The sequence below is a fragment of the Lagenorhynchus albirostris genome, chromosome 3 (assembly GCF_949774975.1).
Source record: "Lagenorhynchus albirostris chromosome 3, mLagAlb1.1, whole genome shotgun sequence".
Taxonomy (NCBI): domain Eukaryota; kingdom Metazoa; phylum Chordata; class Mammalia; order Artiodactyla; family Delphinidae; genus Lagenorhynchus; species Lagenorhynchus albirostris.
In genome coordinates, this window is record NC_083097.1 from 27,748,410 (window position 1) to 27,763,226 (window position 14,817).

At 41.0% G+C, this 14,817-nt stretch overlaps 1 protein-coding gene across 1 annotated transcript in view; it reads right to left on the minus strand.

Moving 5' to 3' along the window:
• Window positions 1–14,817, minus strand: part of ADAMTS12 (ADAM metallopeptidase with thrombospondin type 1 motif 12) — a 387,137-nt gene that overhangs the window by 137,081 nt on the left and 235,239 nt on the right. The window contains exons 7-11 of the mRNA XM_060146935.1: window positions 12,529–12,678; window positions 7,851–7,994; window positions 7,122–7,266; window positions 2,271–2,363; window positions 650–795 (exon numbers count right to left, since the gene is read on the minus strand). Coding sequence (XP_060002918.1) covers window positions 650–795; window positions 2,271–2,363; window positions 7,122–7,266; window positions 7,851–7,994; window positions 12,529–12,678 — 678 coding nt within the window. The remainder of the gene's footprint in view (window positions 1–649; window positions 796–2,270; window positions 2,364–7,121; window positions 7,267–7,850; window positions 7,995–12,528; window positions 12,679–14,817) is intronic.

The following is a 14,817-nucleotide window of genomic DNA, read 5'->3' on the forward strand; positions in this document are numbered from 1 at the left end:
ATATATTTGGAAATCAAGGAAATATATAATATCATTATACAAACTTAAAATATGAAAAAATTAAGCAATTTGATTAAAAATTTGAAAGCCACTTGTGAAATAACGTCTATGGAATCCTTGACAGGCTAATATGGAACTCTGAGGTTTACAAAATCCTAATCTATAACATTAAAAATAATTATCCTCAAAAAATGTGCCTAGCTATTTAATTAGTCACCTAAGGGAAGAAGAATATTTTTTTAAATTGTACATTCATTATGATGGAAAGAAAGCTGCCATCTTATCAGCAAAATTGGGTATAACTAATCCCCACTGATAGAATGCGGTTATTTAGAAGGATTTAATTGTGTAATCTCCTAAAGTCTTTCACATAGATTTTACTTTAAAAAAAATTTGCTTATTTCTCCAAATGATGGAATCAGCTTACTTACCCAAGTTCTAGTAAAATCCAGTGCCAAGCCAAAATGAAACAAAGCAAAAAAGAACCACCTTTTTTTTCACACTCTATGAATCTTCCTCCTGGCTCCCTTTCATCTTTGGGAACATATCTGATTTCCCTCAGAAGGCCTGGGGTCACTGAAGTCATGCTGTCCACGACTAGTCTCCCGGTGCTCATGGAAGGAAGGGAAATATCTTTGGCTGGACTTACTCAGGGTTGTTGCAGAGCCTCTCTGCACTCTGGGCTCCAGCTCCACAGGTCCTGGAACAGTGGGACCAGGGTGACCAGCGGCCCCAGCCTCCGGGAATACTCTCTGGTTTCTTGCCCACTGTGATACACTTGCCAGCCATACACCACTGGAAAGGGAAAAGGCAGGAGATGCGTAAGTCAGGAAGGTTCCCATAGTAAGCTGAGTCAGGAAACCTAGCAGTCTAAACCCAGTTCTCCCAGAGCAAGCAGACTTCCTACAAGTCACACATCAGATGTAGCACAAAGAGAGCCTCATAAAAGAATTTCCCCCAAGAGCCTTGGGTTTTAGAATCAGAGTCTTTCAGGAATTAAAGGGAACTTTACAGTGCCTAGTTGCAGTGAATGCAGGAGTGTTACTCAAAGTGTGACTGACAGATTGCACCCCAGAAGTAAATCAACACACCACTTCCTTCACTGAGGAAGTCTCGCCATGAAAAGCATGTCAGCTGAATATGCTTAGTAATATAGTTGTTCAGTAACGTAATTGATTTCCTTTCTGGTGCAAGCTTCTTATCTTGTTGAAGACCGTAACAAACATTTTGCAGACTGGCACTGTGATAACACTTCTCTGTAGCCTCTATGGGTATTTAATGTTTGCAACAGATAACATCCTCCTGCAAAATGTCCACTCATTGCCGGAAAACACAAGTTGTTAAGAAGCTGAAGTTAGGCATCAAGAAAAATTTCTGCTTTCCTATAACTCTACCCATTCTTTCCAGTTCTGGTGTTTCAAGTGGCTCAGGAAAAAGTCCACTCTCTCCCTCTTCAAGGGAATCCTTCAACAACTACCAGTTTACCAGTTTAGGTGAACACAGGAAAAGGGAAACAAGAAATGCAAGTTGGTTGTTAGAAATGGCCACATTTTCCTGGAGTATCTGGGCATGTTTCATCTGCTGCCCTCCTCTTTCTCATTATTTCTGGTCACTGTGTATTCTGATCAAGTTCTGTAATCTCAGTGATGGGTCGTGCCACACTCAAGCTGTGTAAAGACACCCACTAAACACATAAATCCTAGGCCCACAACGAACCCAAATGGTGTTGTTGAGCAGCATGTATTACCCTGTTCTTAGGTAGTCTGGAGGATATCTAACATCTCTGAGTTCTTGGGTATATGGCTTTCCTGCTTAATAAGGTGCGTAGGACTTCAAGAAATGCAGGTCTGATGATGAGAAAGAAGATAACAAGTGGTCTAAATACAGCATCTTTGGAAAGAAGAAGCCACTGGCTTGTCCTTCCCAATGTTCAATATGGAGGGGGGAAAAATGTCAAAATGAAGGTTGATGATAAGCCCAGCAGATGTTACTGACCACAAACTCCACGGAAAGTCATCCGGAAAAGATGGGCCAGATGTTTTATAATTGGAGCGTGGCCCTCTCTCCCTGACTACTTGTTTCCAGTGAAGGCTCAAAAGGAGTTGTGGAAGTGGAATCCTTTCCTTTGGCAAGTCTGACTGCGTGATGATCTGCCTTCACCCAGAGGCAGCTGCTCTCCAGGGCCTTCTCCTCTGCTCTCTCCAAGAATGCTAAGCCCTTCACCCACCACCTTCCTTCCTCACATCACTGACACGTCATGGACACGTCACCTTCTTCTCACCACATCGCGTCCCGTCTGCAGCAGCGTCCAGCTTGGAGCGACAAAAGCCTTTCACAGAGCACCACAGTGTCTGGCAAACATTCTGGAAAACAAACATGAGATCGTACTTTTTTTACGTTCAAAACTTGCACAAATACCGCAAAAACCAAACAAACAAACAAAAGAAACAAAAAAAAAACCTTGCACAAAAGCATGTGTACAGTGATAGTAAAATCTACACACACTCACCCACATACCCACAATAAATGCTGCGGTTGTTAGTGAGTAACATGATGCAAAGTAATCACACAAGAACCCTCAGTTTAAACTTAACTTGGACTTTGTCATCATTCGTAAACAGTGGTCTGTAGGCCATTCTAGGCAATATGAAAATGGGAGGTAAAACACATTTCCCAAGAGTTGAATTTCTATACCTGTAGCACAATATCCAGTACTCACTGCCCTTAGGCAGGGCAACCAGTGACAGTAGTCATCAATCCGGACTGTGATGGAAGGTGATCTGATTACCAACAGCTGGGCGGTTATAACTTGAGCCTGCTCATTGAGGGAAAAGTGAAACTATTCCATCCAGAAAACCTCAGCTTATTTACTTATTACCCAAAATAGCCAGCTTGTTTTAGCTGCCAGGGAGTGAACTGAATCTTCCCCCACATTCCTCCTCCTGCAGTAGGAACAAGGGAAGGTTGACAAGATTCTTCCATAGCATCTGAAATGGCTCAGCTGCTTCCATCCACCTTTTAGTTTTTCTTCTGTCCACCCATCTGCCATCATTCCATCTACTTACTGTACTCTATATTCAATATGCTCCTTCATCATAAGATCTTGTATTTTTAACTATTTTAGAAAATTCTTAATTTTTATCTTTCTAACTCTTGCCTCGCCATGTTTACAACTTTTGCAACTATTCTCTCCCTTTGCAACTCACAATGATTGTTGATGGATCTTCCTATTCCACCCTTCATGTTTCAACTTTACTTTCGTATTTTTTAGCTCTCAATTTTCTTATATGTAAAAGTTGAAAAAGCCTGGATTTCTATCAGGAAAAGGCCAGCCTCTCCTCCATCACACAATTCTGAGAAACACTCAAGTGGGATGGGAAGTAATTTTCTCAACTCTAAACTTCAACTGACTGATTTTCTCTTCAGCTCTGTCAAGTCTGCTGTGTAACTCGTCCACTAAATTTATAGTCAATCGTGATATTTTTCATTTCTAGAGGTTGTAATTGTTCTTCATGTCTACTTTAAATATATTATATAGTGCTTTTTCTTCCCTTTTCTTATATAAAACTCCTCTTTTATGTATCTATTTTATTATCCCTACCTAAAAAATTCAATTATCCAAAGCTCTTGAAGGTTTATTGTCTTTCCTTATTTAGTTGAAGATAGACCATCTTACATTTTTAATTAGGTGATGAATTGTGAACTCAACTGAACAAAGCTTTATCTATTGGAGTTTTGTGCATCCTTAGCTGAGTGTTGGCTCCTCCAGGGCAGTTTTTCAACCTTTGTTTCTACCAGGAAGCCCATGGTATTATCAGGTCAGAAATATTTTCATGTTAATTATTTTGAGGGGTTCTCAAACCATGTAAGAGTATAAATATGAACTCTAAATTGGCATGAGGCTGGCCCATGGTAAGAAGTTTCTAGTGAGGAAGTTATCCACCAGCACCCTTCTCCCTCAAAACTCAGGCTGAGATAAAAGATGCTTCTCTGTCATCTCCCTTTGTTGGTGGTGGATTTCTTCTAATCTACTCTGTCATGGAGGTGTAGCTCTTAAAGGCTCCCAGCTTCAGATAGGGGTCTCAATCCTAACTCACTGTGCTGCTCAAGGTGAACATCTCATTGTCTGTTGCCATTCAGATGTTAAAATCAAAGCCCTTTAGTTATTTGATGCTTATCACTCCTTTTTTGTCCCCCCCAGGATATTTTTAAAGTTTCTTATAAATTCATAATGCATTTATAAAGAGTGATATTCTGGGTGAGGATACACAAGAACTCTCTGCACTATTTTTGCAGCTTCTTTTGAGATGTAAACTATTTCAAGATAAACAAAAGTTATAATAAGGATGATGCTACATTCTCTAGTATTTTAGTTTTTTTTTTTAAATATTGAAAATGATTAGGTTATCTTGGCTGCAATATGCAGGGATTTGAAGACTTTATTCACTTATTGATTGAGTGCCTACTATGTGCTAGGTACTGCTGAATGTCAGGAATAAAAATTCCCTCAGAAAGCTGACAATATAGTAGGGGAGGGTATAAAAAAGTAAGAAGCAACTATAACATAGTCTAGTAAAAGCTTTGTCAAAAAAATACATAGATGTGAACAATAGGATGTGAAGTGATATTTAAGCTCAGACTCAAATGATGAGTAGGAGAGATGGTCCAAAGGAACCAGAGCATGTAAAGTTCTGGAGGTAGTGGAGAACCCAGCATGTACAGGGAATGAGGCTGTTCAGTACGGATAAACAGAATATAAAAGAAGATTTGACCAGAGATAACCAGAAAAATCCTTACCTCTATAAAACATCTACAATCCTGGATAAAATATTCTAAATGTTTTAAACACATTCCTGAATTGGTAAGGAAGTAAGGGAAATCCTCAGAGGCTAAAAATGTAGGAGAAATTGTTAATCTGAAGATACAAACCTAGCAACTTAGATTTTAGTTTTGATGGTCACTTGGGCACTGGAGAAAATGCCTCACGTCTATGTAGGGTGGGAAGTTCGATTTAATACCTCATATAAGGCCATAACCCCAAAGGACTACCCCCTGACTGAAAGAAACCTCGGAACACAGCTGGGAAACTTGTCTGTTTTGACTTTAACTCTAGAAGGAGTGGTAAAATGTTACCCCTGAGAGTTTGCATCCATACTGGCCCTGACCTCACTCACGTAGGTAGTCAAACAACATCCAACCAATAATTTATTTTAAATGGACCCAGGGATGGCAGTGAAATTTCTCTCTGAAAGAATGTGCCTTCCATCTAAACCCTAAAGTATAGCCTGACATGAAGTTTCACAACCGAGAGTTCACAATAAAAGCAGAAATTGACAAAAGGAAATAATACATAATAAGTGAGACCCAGAAGAAACCCCAAATAGGAGAAGCAGACCCACACAGACTCTGGACATCAGAATTGTCCATTATAATTTGCAATTATAAATTGCAAAATAAATGTGTCTTATATGATTAAAGAAGGAGAAGATCATATTGAAAGTCTGAATTAGAAATAAGATCATAAAAAAAAGCAGAGAAAATCTAGAAAAATAACAAAAGAAACTGTTCTAAGTTTAAAAAAAGTACCATAAATGAGATTAAAAAGTCAATAGACAGGTTAAACAAAGGACTGGACATATCTGAAAAGAGAAATGGTGAGTTGGAAGGGAAAGAGGAAGAAATTACACAAAATGCAGAGATGTGAAGAGATGAAAAATATGAAGGATATGAAGTGATAAAATCCAACATACATATACTTAGAATTCCAGGTTAGAGAGTAGAGGGTTAAAATAATATTTTAAGAGATAAGGCCAAAGAGTGAGAGAGAGGATGAATCCTGAAGCCCCTTTTAAACCATTTTAGAGAATTTGAATTTTATTGTAGGGCCATAGGGAGGCTGTGAAATATTTTAATAAGAGAGGAACACAATCAGATTTCCTTCATAAAGGTCGATTTGGCTGTGTTTTGGAGAGTGGAGCAGAGTTGAGGGGAGGTGGTCAGAGTCTTAGAAAGGAGACCAATCAGGGGACTACTGAAATCATAGGAACAGGTGGTCTTTAGACATATTTTGGGGGCAGAATTAGCATAACTTGGCAACCAGTTCGAAGTAAGGTGAGGGATTTTTGCAACAACCTTACTTTCTCCGTTGTCTTGCTTGTGCTGTCTGAGCAGTTACTTCCTCTTCAGCGTTCTCTCTATATGTCTCTTTTTGTATTTATCTGACTGTATTGAAATTTCTCTGTCTGCCTCCCCAACCAGAGAATGAGCTCCTCAAGGTCAGAGAATTTACTTTATTCGTTCTTGAGGTCTCATCTTTTTCACCCTATTCAGTACACAGCACAGAATCTGGCAGGGGTCAACGAGACCTGCCTTGTTCATGTCTGTGTATTAACACTGACACTTGCGCACTAAAAGGGATGAGTTCAGAGAATAGGCAAGACCCAGATCACAAAGGGATGCCATACAAAGGAGTTGGGACTTTATCCTGTGGTCAGTGAAGACCCTAAGAGCAGAGAAGGGCCACAGTTAGATTTGTGTCTTTTTGAAATAACTTAAGCAAGAGTGTGAAAGAGGGAGAGGTTGGGTAGGAGGTAATTACAATAGAAGGAGAGGTGATGAGAAAGTGAATCAGGAGAAGGGTAGTGAGAATGAAGATGACATGTCAGAGCCACAAATGCCATCAGAGGCTAAATGTCAGGGCTTGACTTATCACTTGGATGTTGAAGCAAATAAAGGAGGAGAATGAATTAGGGATAAATCTTATTCCTACCTTGGCATCTGGAGGTGCTCTTCAATCAGAGAGGAAATTCAGGAAAGGGAGCAACTTTAGGGATTAAGTTGGTTGCTATGGAGTCTGCAGGTGTGAATAACTGTGATTCTTGAAAATCACTGTAGAATTTTCTTTACCACCACCCAGTTGCAAAGGATACCAAGGAGGTGGGTCAAGGAATATAAATGACCTCAACTTCAGTCCTTCTGCCTTACAGATATCTTGCCATGAATAGAAAGTTTCCATTTCTGGATCTTCAGATTTCCAAATATTTCCCTGGCCCTTCCTTTACCATGCTGGATCTCAAGCCCTGCCCATACCCACCAGAGGCACCAATATACCCAACACTTACTTCTACTTCCTGGCAGAAGGTAGCATTGGGGCCATACTGCAGCTGGCATTGGTGGTGAACATCATAGATCACTCCAGGGGCAATGACGTTGGACTTCAAGCCTTTCTTTTTGGGGTTGTCATCAAGACAGAACCCCCAGCCTCGGCTGAAAATGAGTTAATAGAAATGAGAGCAGTTGCTTATGATCTCCTCCTAAATGAAAGATTTAGTCTTTCATTCAAGAGAAACTTCCATTCCTCTAGTGTACTCTGTCCTTCAAGACAACTTTATTTCTATCAGGCCCAAGGTGAGAGTTGTCTAAAAGGAAATGCAAATCGCATCTCACACCATTTGTTCAGATGTGATCTAAGAAATACAAGCAGTGATAAAGTGAGAAAATCACCATCTTACCCCAAATGGGGTACAATGACCACTGACTTGTCTGGGTTGCTTCTGCCAGTCCCCAGGGACTTAACTCACGATCAGGTCATAAAGAGCCACCTTCAGACAGAAGCAAGCTGAAGGGGGAGTTGGGGGGAGACGGAGTATTCACCCGGCTGAGGCCGGAGGCAAAACCCACCTAGATCTCAGGGTCAGAAAGCAGCAGTGAGGTCCACCCCTTCTGTTGCCACCCTCATACTGTGACCTGTGAGAGGAACTGAGACTTTTCCGGGCCTCGGGTAGAACTCAAAGTGACTTCCGGTTTACAGAGAACCAAGTGAGGCTGTCCTGAGATGTGCAGTCACTTACTCTAGGAAGCGGGTGATGTACTCCTTGCTGCACTTGGACCACGTCAGTGGGGTGGGATTGTACTGGAGCTGGCGGGACATGATGGACGGGTGCCTGCCCACAGGCTCACAGTCATTTTCCTTCCCGTCATGCTGGATGCCGAAGCTGCAGGGGGAAGAGACACAAGGATATCACGGAGGCAGGCGTGAAACAAGGAGGAAACCACAGTTTCTCCAAGGTGAAAATAACCCACGGAGATCTACCTCTGTACAGAAGGTATCTGATTACAAAGTGGGCCTTTGAAGTTGGAGGGGTCTAGCTAATTTTCAACTCAAAAGCACAGGAAACATTTCAGGCATGGCTTTGTTTCAAATATGCAACCCCTGGGAGCCATGTGGCTAATTCAAAAACTTCTGTTTGGCAGAAAGCTAAAAGCTTCCAGTTTGGCTTTGGCTTCTGTGAGACTAGAGTCGGGGGCAAATCTTGCGTCCAGCTGTCCTCTTTCTCCTGCTGTAGCAACCGTAGCACAAAAGAGCAAAACCTTCCTCTTCCCTTTTCATCATAATTTAAGGGAGAGCATGAGAGGGGAAGCCTATGGAAGACTTTGTCAAAGGCCACAAGCTTGGAGGGGATGGATTTCTTTCTAGTATTGTTATGAGTCCTCCAACATCAGATATTAGGGAGACCTTACAGTACAAGGGTTAAGAGTGGGGTATCTGAAGACAGATGATTTGGATTTGAATTCCAGCTCTGCTACTTAAGGATCTGTGAGTTACTGAAACTTGCTGAGTTTCACTGAGCAGAAAATGGAGTCATCATCATAGTCCTGGGATGAGATTTGAGTGGAATAAACTTTGAAAATCACTGAGCAAGGTGCCTGGCATATATATATGTTGTGTAAATGACAGACATTTTTTATTGCTGTTTTTATCATTGTCTAGCTAGCTTATTTCCCTTTTCTAGATAAGTAAGTTGAGAGTCTGAGATCCGTCAAAAGTCATGAGCTAGTTTGTGGCAAAACTAGGTCTTCTGCAGATCTCTGTGCTCCTAAACCAGTGCTCTTGTCTGTGTCTTGCTGGGTTGGCTCCCTGACCTCCCACTGCCAGGGATGACCAGGTGAAGCAACCTTGAAAGGCCCTAAAGTGCTTAACTGACTCCCATGGCAAGGAGGTGCCTGGGAAACAGGCAGACTGAGAAGTGTCCGTTTATAAGCCAAATCCTCAGGATCACCATCAAGATGACTTCTGAGTCCCCACAAGACCCCTCTCCGCTGGAATCTGCTTATTGGACACTTACAGCCTAGAGATGTTGGCTCAACTTTCCAAATCTGAACAGAGGAAAGTATGACCTCTTACACTGCTAGTGAAATTCAATCCCTCTGACAGGGAAGCTCATATCTAACTTTAATAAAATCTCCTGATCAACATTAGCAACTCTTGCAGAAAATAGTCTTTGGAGGATTTAGGGATTTTCTTGTATTATTTTTAATGCATTAAGATGTTATCAACTTACTTACAGACTCTGATCACATTCCACATGAATACAAAACTCACAAAGGAGTCAGAGGATTAATCTACAGAGCTCTCACCACCCGACCACAAAGAATTTAATTCAATGAAAGTTGTTTCCCCCCACTCCCCAAGCAAGCCTTCCCCAGCCTGTTGCAAATCCAGTCCTACCCAGTTCATAAGGTATTCCACAAGTTCACCTGTTCAATAATCAGGAAAAATCCTAAACAAGCATGGTTCTAAAAATCTCCATGAATAATTGTTTTTCTAGCATTGGCTATTCCAATAAGACAAGCGGGACTTCCCTGGGGGTCCAGCGGTTTAGACTTCATCTTCTAGTGCAGGGGGTGCAGGTTCGATCCCTGGTCAGGGAACTAAGATCCCACATGCCTCGTGGCCAAAAAACCAATAAGACAAGCCATATGGCTGGATCGTGTATACTGGGTGGCTTCAAACCTGTACTCTAAATATATTAGTTCCCCAAAAGGAACTGATTTTGTTCCCTCTAAACTTTTTAATTCACTAAAGGATTCCCCCTACAGTTTTATCACTCCTCTGTGCTCCCATCCAACAAAAGAAAAGCAGTGCTGCTAAACAAAGGTCCCTCTGGACATGTCTACTTTCTCTAAATGGGGGCAGCACTCCTGTCACATGGGATTAGTGGGTCAATGAATAATGAGAGAGAAGGAAAGCACATGGGGTCAAAGGGATGGAAGGTGTTTCCAGGAAGCTACTTTCCAGCAGGGGGGATGAACATCAAGAGCAGCTTGGAGTAAGGAACCTACTACAGTCTGAAACAACTAACTGGGCTGTTGGATTAGCCTGCTTTAGTACATCTTTGTTTTGTAATTCCTGTTAGATGGGTTTATGAAATTATAGACATGAAACAGTAAGCTAAGTCACTGCCTGGGTTTCAGGGTATCACTTGGTGAGACATTCCCTGCCTTTTACTGTTTATTTTATGGTGGAGCAGAACCAGCAGAGAACAAGAATCATCAAAGTATGAATGTGAGCTTTTCTAACGCATTCAGAAAATATCAATTTGGTATATGCAACAAGCAAAGCTCTATAAATGAAATAAATGGAATATCACAATCCAGAAGAGTGGGATGTATTGGGTGGATATTGCATTTTAAGTGTTCATCTCTATCGTGATATTTTCATTACTTGAAGGAAAAGGATGCTACGTCTCAGAGAGACATTTTAAATTTCCTGCTGGAATTCCATCTTCATTTTTGGTAACTCACCCAATAAGGGATGAGAGCTTAGGTACGGATGATGGATGTAATCCAGGCTTCTCATAAACGGAATTTTAAATTTTCTCAGAATAAAAATCAAACTATTTATTTAGGCCATAGCACAAGTTAGTTAACTTCACTTTCTCTTTTGCATCCTACGCAATCAGTGATGAAACACTACGTTTTCAAGAACAGTGGGGTATCTTTGTCATTGAACTATAATGAGTATCTTCTTAGGATAGTAGCTTATTGTGTTTCTCTTTTTCCGGGCAGCTTCAGGGCATTTCATCGATCTGCCCAGGGTTTCTCAGTTTGGTCCACAGCTAGTTAGAACTTTACACCTAAAGAAAGAACTAAATACCTCAGAAGCATCTTTAGCTATGAACAAGCTTCTCAGGACACTCCTAATGTCTTCTCTTCTTCCGTTTTGTGTCTTACCAAAGCATTTTTTTCTATCACTCAAACTCAAGGTTATATGTCTTCTTTCAACTTTGTCTTTCTTATCAGTGCCCCAAAACTTTTTTTTTTTTTGCCATTTAGAAGACAGTGTTCTATTTAGGTCATCTGTACATGGCCCAAGGTCCTCTTTCAAAAATTAAACTTTTAATTTATTATATTTATATATTGATTTTATAATATTATATCATTATAGATTCAGATGCAAGTTGTAAGAAATAATACAAAGAGGTCCCATGTACCCTTTACCCACTTTCCCCTCATGGTAACATCTTGCAAAACTGTAATACAATATCACAACTAGGATACTGATGTTGATACAGTCAAGACAGAACATTTTCACCATCACAAGGATTCCTCACATTGCACTTTATAGCCACACTCACTTCTTTCCCTCCCCCATTCCCTCCTCAAACCCTGGTAGCCATTAATATGTTCTCTATTTAGATAATTTTGTTATTTCAATAATGCTGCGTAAATGGAATCTTACAGTATGTAACCTTTTGGGATTGGCTTTTTTCACTGAGCGTAATCGTTCAAAGATTCATCAAGGTCATTGCATGTATCAATAGTTGGTTCCTTTTTCTTGCTGAGTAGTATTCCATGGTATGGGTCCATCACATTTTATTTAACAATTCACCATATTGAGTTGAAACAACCCCTGGGTTTCTTCCAGTTTTGGGCTATTAAGACTAAGCCTCTATAAACATTCATGCAGAAACTAACACAACATTGTAAAGCAATTATACTCCAATAAAGATGTGCAAAAAAAAAATTCATGTATAGGCTTTTTGGTATGAACATAAATCTTCATTTCTCCAGGATAAATGCCCAGGAGTACAATTGCTGGATCACATGGCAGTATTACCACTAGTTTACTTTTTAAAAACTGCCAAATCAAATTCACACATTTGTGTGACAACTTGGACCTTCTGTTAACTGGTGTTGGTCTGCTGGGCTTTCCAAGTTTATAGCAGTTTTCCAGTTTTTCTTTATTCAGTGTTCTCGTTTAATACATATAAGTAAAATGGGACTAACAATAGTATCTACTTCATAATGTTGTTGAGAGGATTCAGTGACACAATGCAAAGCGTCTGGCATAAAATGTTAAGGTTTATGACTTTTTAGTGATATTAACAATCTTACAGTTTCATAAGAACTAAATAGGGATTGTTATTCCTGAATTAATCAATTAAGTTAAAGCTTGTCTCCTTGTTTCTGCTCGCTTCATTCTAACTCAGAGAATTGCAGTGGCCTCTTCGATTCTGTGATGTCGATGGTACAAGGGGTCAGAGCAGAGAAGACAGTGGAACCTTTGTCATGTGTGATTCCCCATTCCCCCCTTTACAGATGAGGAAGCAGAGAGTTAAGAGGGTGATTCTCAAGCCACAATGCAATCAGATTCTCCTGACACCCTGTTTAAGTTTCCCTCCGTTCCCTCTACTGATACTGATGCATGAACATGAGGAAGAGATCTCGGTTTCCTTGGCCCTTTACCTGTGTCCAAGCTCATGGGCAATTGTGAAAGCCAAGGGGAGTCCAGAGTCTTCATTGATGTTACAACTCCGGTGAGGCTGGCACATTCCCGACAGGTGGGACAGACCCAGAGTCTCACAGGGGCGATTGGCACCAGCACAGATGTCTTTTCTGAAAGTAAAGAACAGAGATGAGGAGGTACGCAAAGAAACATCTAGAAAAAAAAAACCCTCCTGGAAAAAATCTGGGTATTAATTCACATTCAATATGGTCTGTAAAGCATGATTAAAATTGTTTTAATAGTCCGTACGAATGAGGGAGCAATTTTGAATTCACTAGAATTATTCTGATTTCACCACTTGATGACTGAATCTCACTAACACCTGAAAAAGGTAGGAAAATATGGCAAATGTTCTACTTAGAGTTGTTTTTGCTCTTAATCTCAGGAGACCAAATTATATTATTTGACCCATAAGGGAAGGATTTGACTGAAAACTGGAATTAATTTGAACTTTTAAATAGGGAAGGGAGAACCATCAGTGGCTGAGGTTTTTTCAGACATGAAAACACCTTTTTGGTTGTTCTGAGGTCTGTCATCAAAACTCATCTGAGAATTTTTAGTCATTCATGAAAAAGGGAATTGGTGCAATCAACCCATCCAGAGATCAAATTAATGGTCTCTCCAGTTCCACCACCCTAACAATACTGCATATGGGAGGGGATGGACACACAAACACTCCTAGGATCTTACAAAATACTAGTTACAGTTTTTAAATATAAAAATGTGCTCCCATATCCTAGAAGGGCTCATTTCAATCAGTGACAAGAGTTTTGAAGAGTCGTTAATTAGTCATATGGTTTTCTTTAGTTCAAGAAGTCTTCGCCAAGAAAGACTAGCACAAACGCCAACAGGGTTCTGAGCTTTAGCTGGTTTCAGACCTTCAGATCATGGGGTTTGTGCGGGTGTGATTTCTGGCAATAAATGGTCTGCTTTTTGTGTCCATTGGGCCACAGAAAAGGTTCAGGCTCTGAGAACCCCCATAAGTTCTCAGTTCTCCAAGAGGCAATGGCTGGGACAATGGAACAGGAGAAAGCAACTGTCATCTCCCAGCATGCGCAGCAGATGTGAATCCGCACCCCTTCTAGCAGTGGTAGTTCCGTGTTGGAGAGCTAGATTGGATCATATAGCCCAAGCATTTCAAATAATTTCTGAGTCTGTTGGAGGACCGACCAAACGCTTTTCCACCCCTACTGCTAGATTTACTTTTTATTATTTCATTAAAAAAAAAAAAGTCTAGGTCTGCATGGAGCTGCTGGGAAAAGATGAATGATGCTTTTTGGTAATCTACCAACTTTCTGAAAGTGCAGGAAGTTGGGTCCCTTAAATAACTGTTCATTGAGTGCCTATTAAGTATCCAGCACTAAAGAAGATAAAAGCAGGTAACAAAAGGATTGTAAGATAGGGGTGGTCTTGCAGGCAAAGAGCTCCAGGAGGAGATCAGCTCCACCTCCACCATGCACTGAGGATAGTAAAAGAGAAAACACGCCTTGGCATGCAGCCACCAGCCCCATTTCACAAGGCGTGTTCACACCAAAACCACCTTCTACTGAATGCACCTCTATAGCGAGCTCTGTTGAGGTGGATCTCAGCATAGTCCTCCAGAAGCAAGTTCAGTCTTATACTTCCCTCCCTTCCTGAGCCTACCTATTTCTTCAGAGCAGAGGTTCTCAACAGGGGTTGATTTTTGTTCCCTGCAGCCTCCTAGGGAACATCTGGTAACGTCTGGAGACAATTTTAGCTGTCACAACTTCGAGGAGGGTGCTACTGCCATCTCATGGATAGAGGCCAGGGATACTGTGTTTTGTTTTGTTTTTTTCTGATATTTATTTATTTTTGGCTACGTTGGGTCTTAGCTGTGGCATGCAGGATCTTTTCTTGTGGCCTGTGGGGTTCTCTCTAATTGTGGTGCGTGGGCTCCCGAGTGCGTGGGGTCTGTAGCTATGGCACACAGGCTTAGTGGCCCCGTGGCGTGTGGGATCTTAGTTCCCAGACCAGGGATCGAACCCACGTCCCCTGCATTGGAAGGTGGATTCTTAACCACTGGACCACCAGGGAAGCCCCCAGGGATACTGTTAAATACACTTTAATGCACAGCCCCTCAGAGCAAAGAATTAGCCAACCCAAAATGTCAATGGTGTTGATATTGAGAAATCCTGCTTCAGAACTTGAAATTCTCTCAACTGTCTAGGAGTTGGTAAGGTTCATCAAAGCTTGAAACCTGACCCCTGTTCTAAGGAAGAAAAATTATC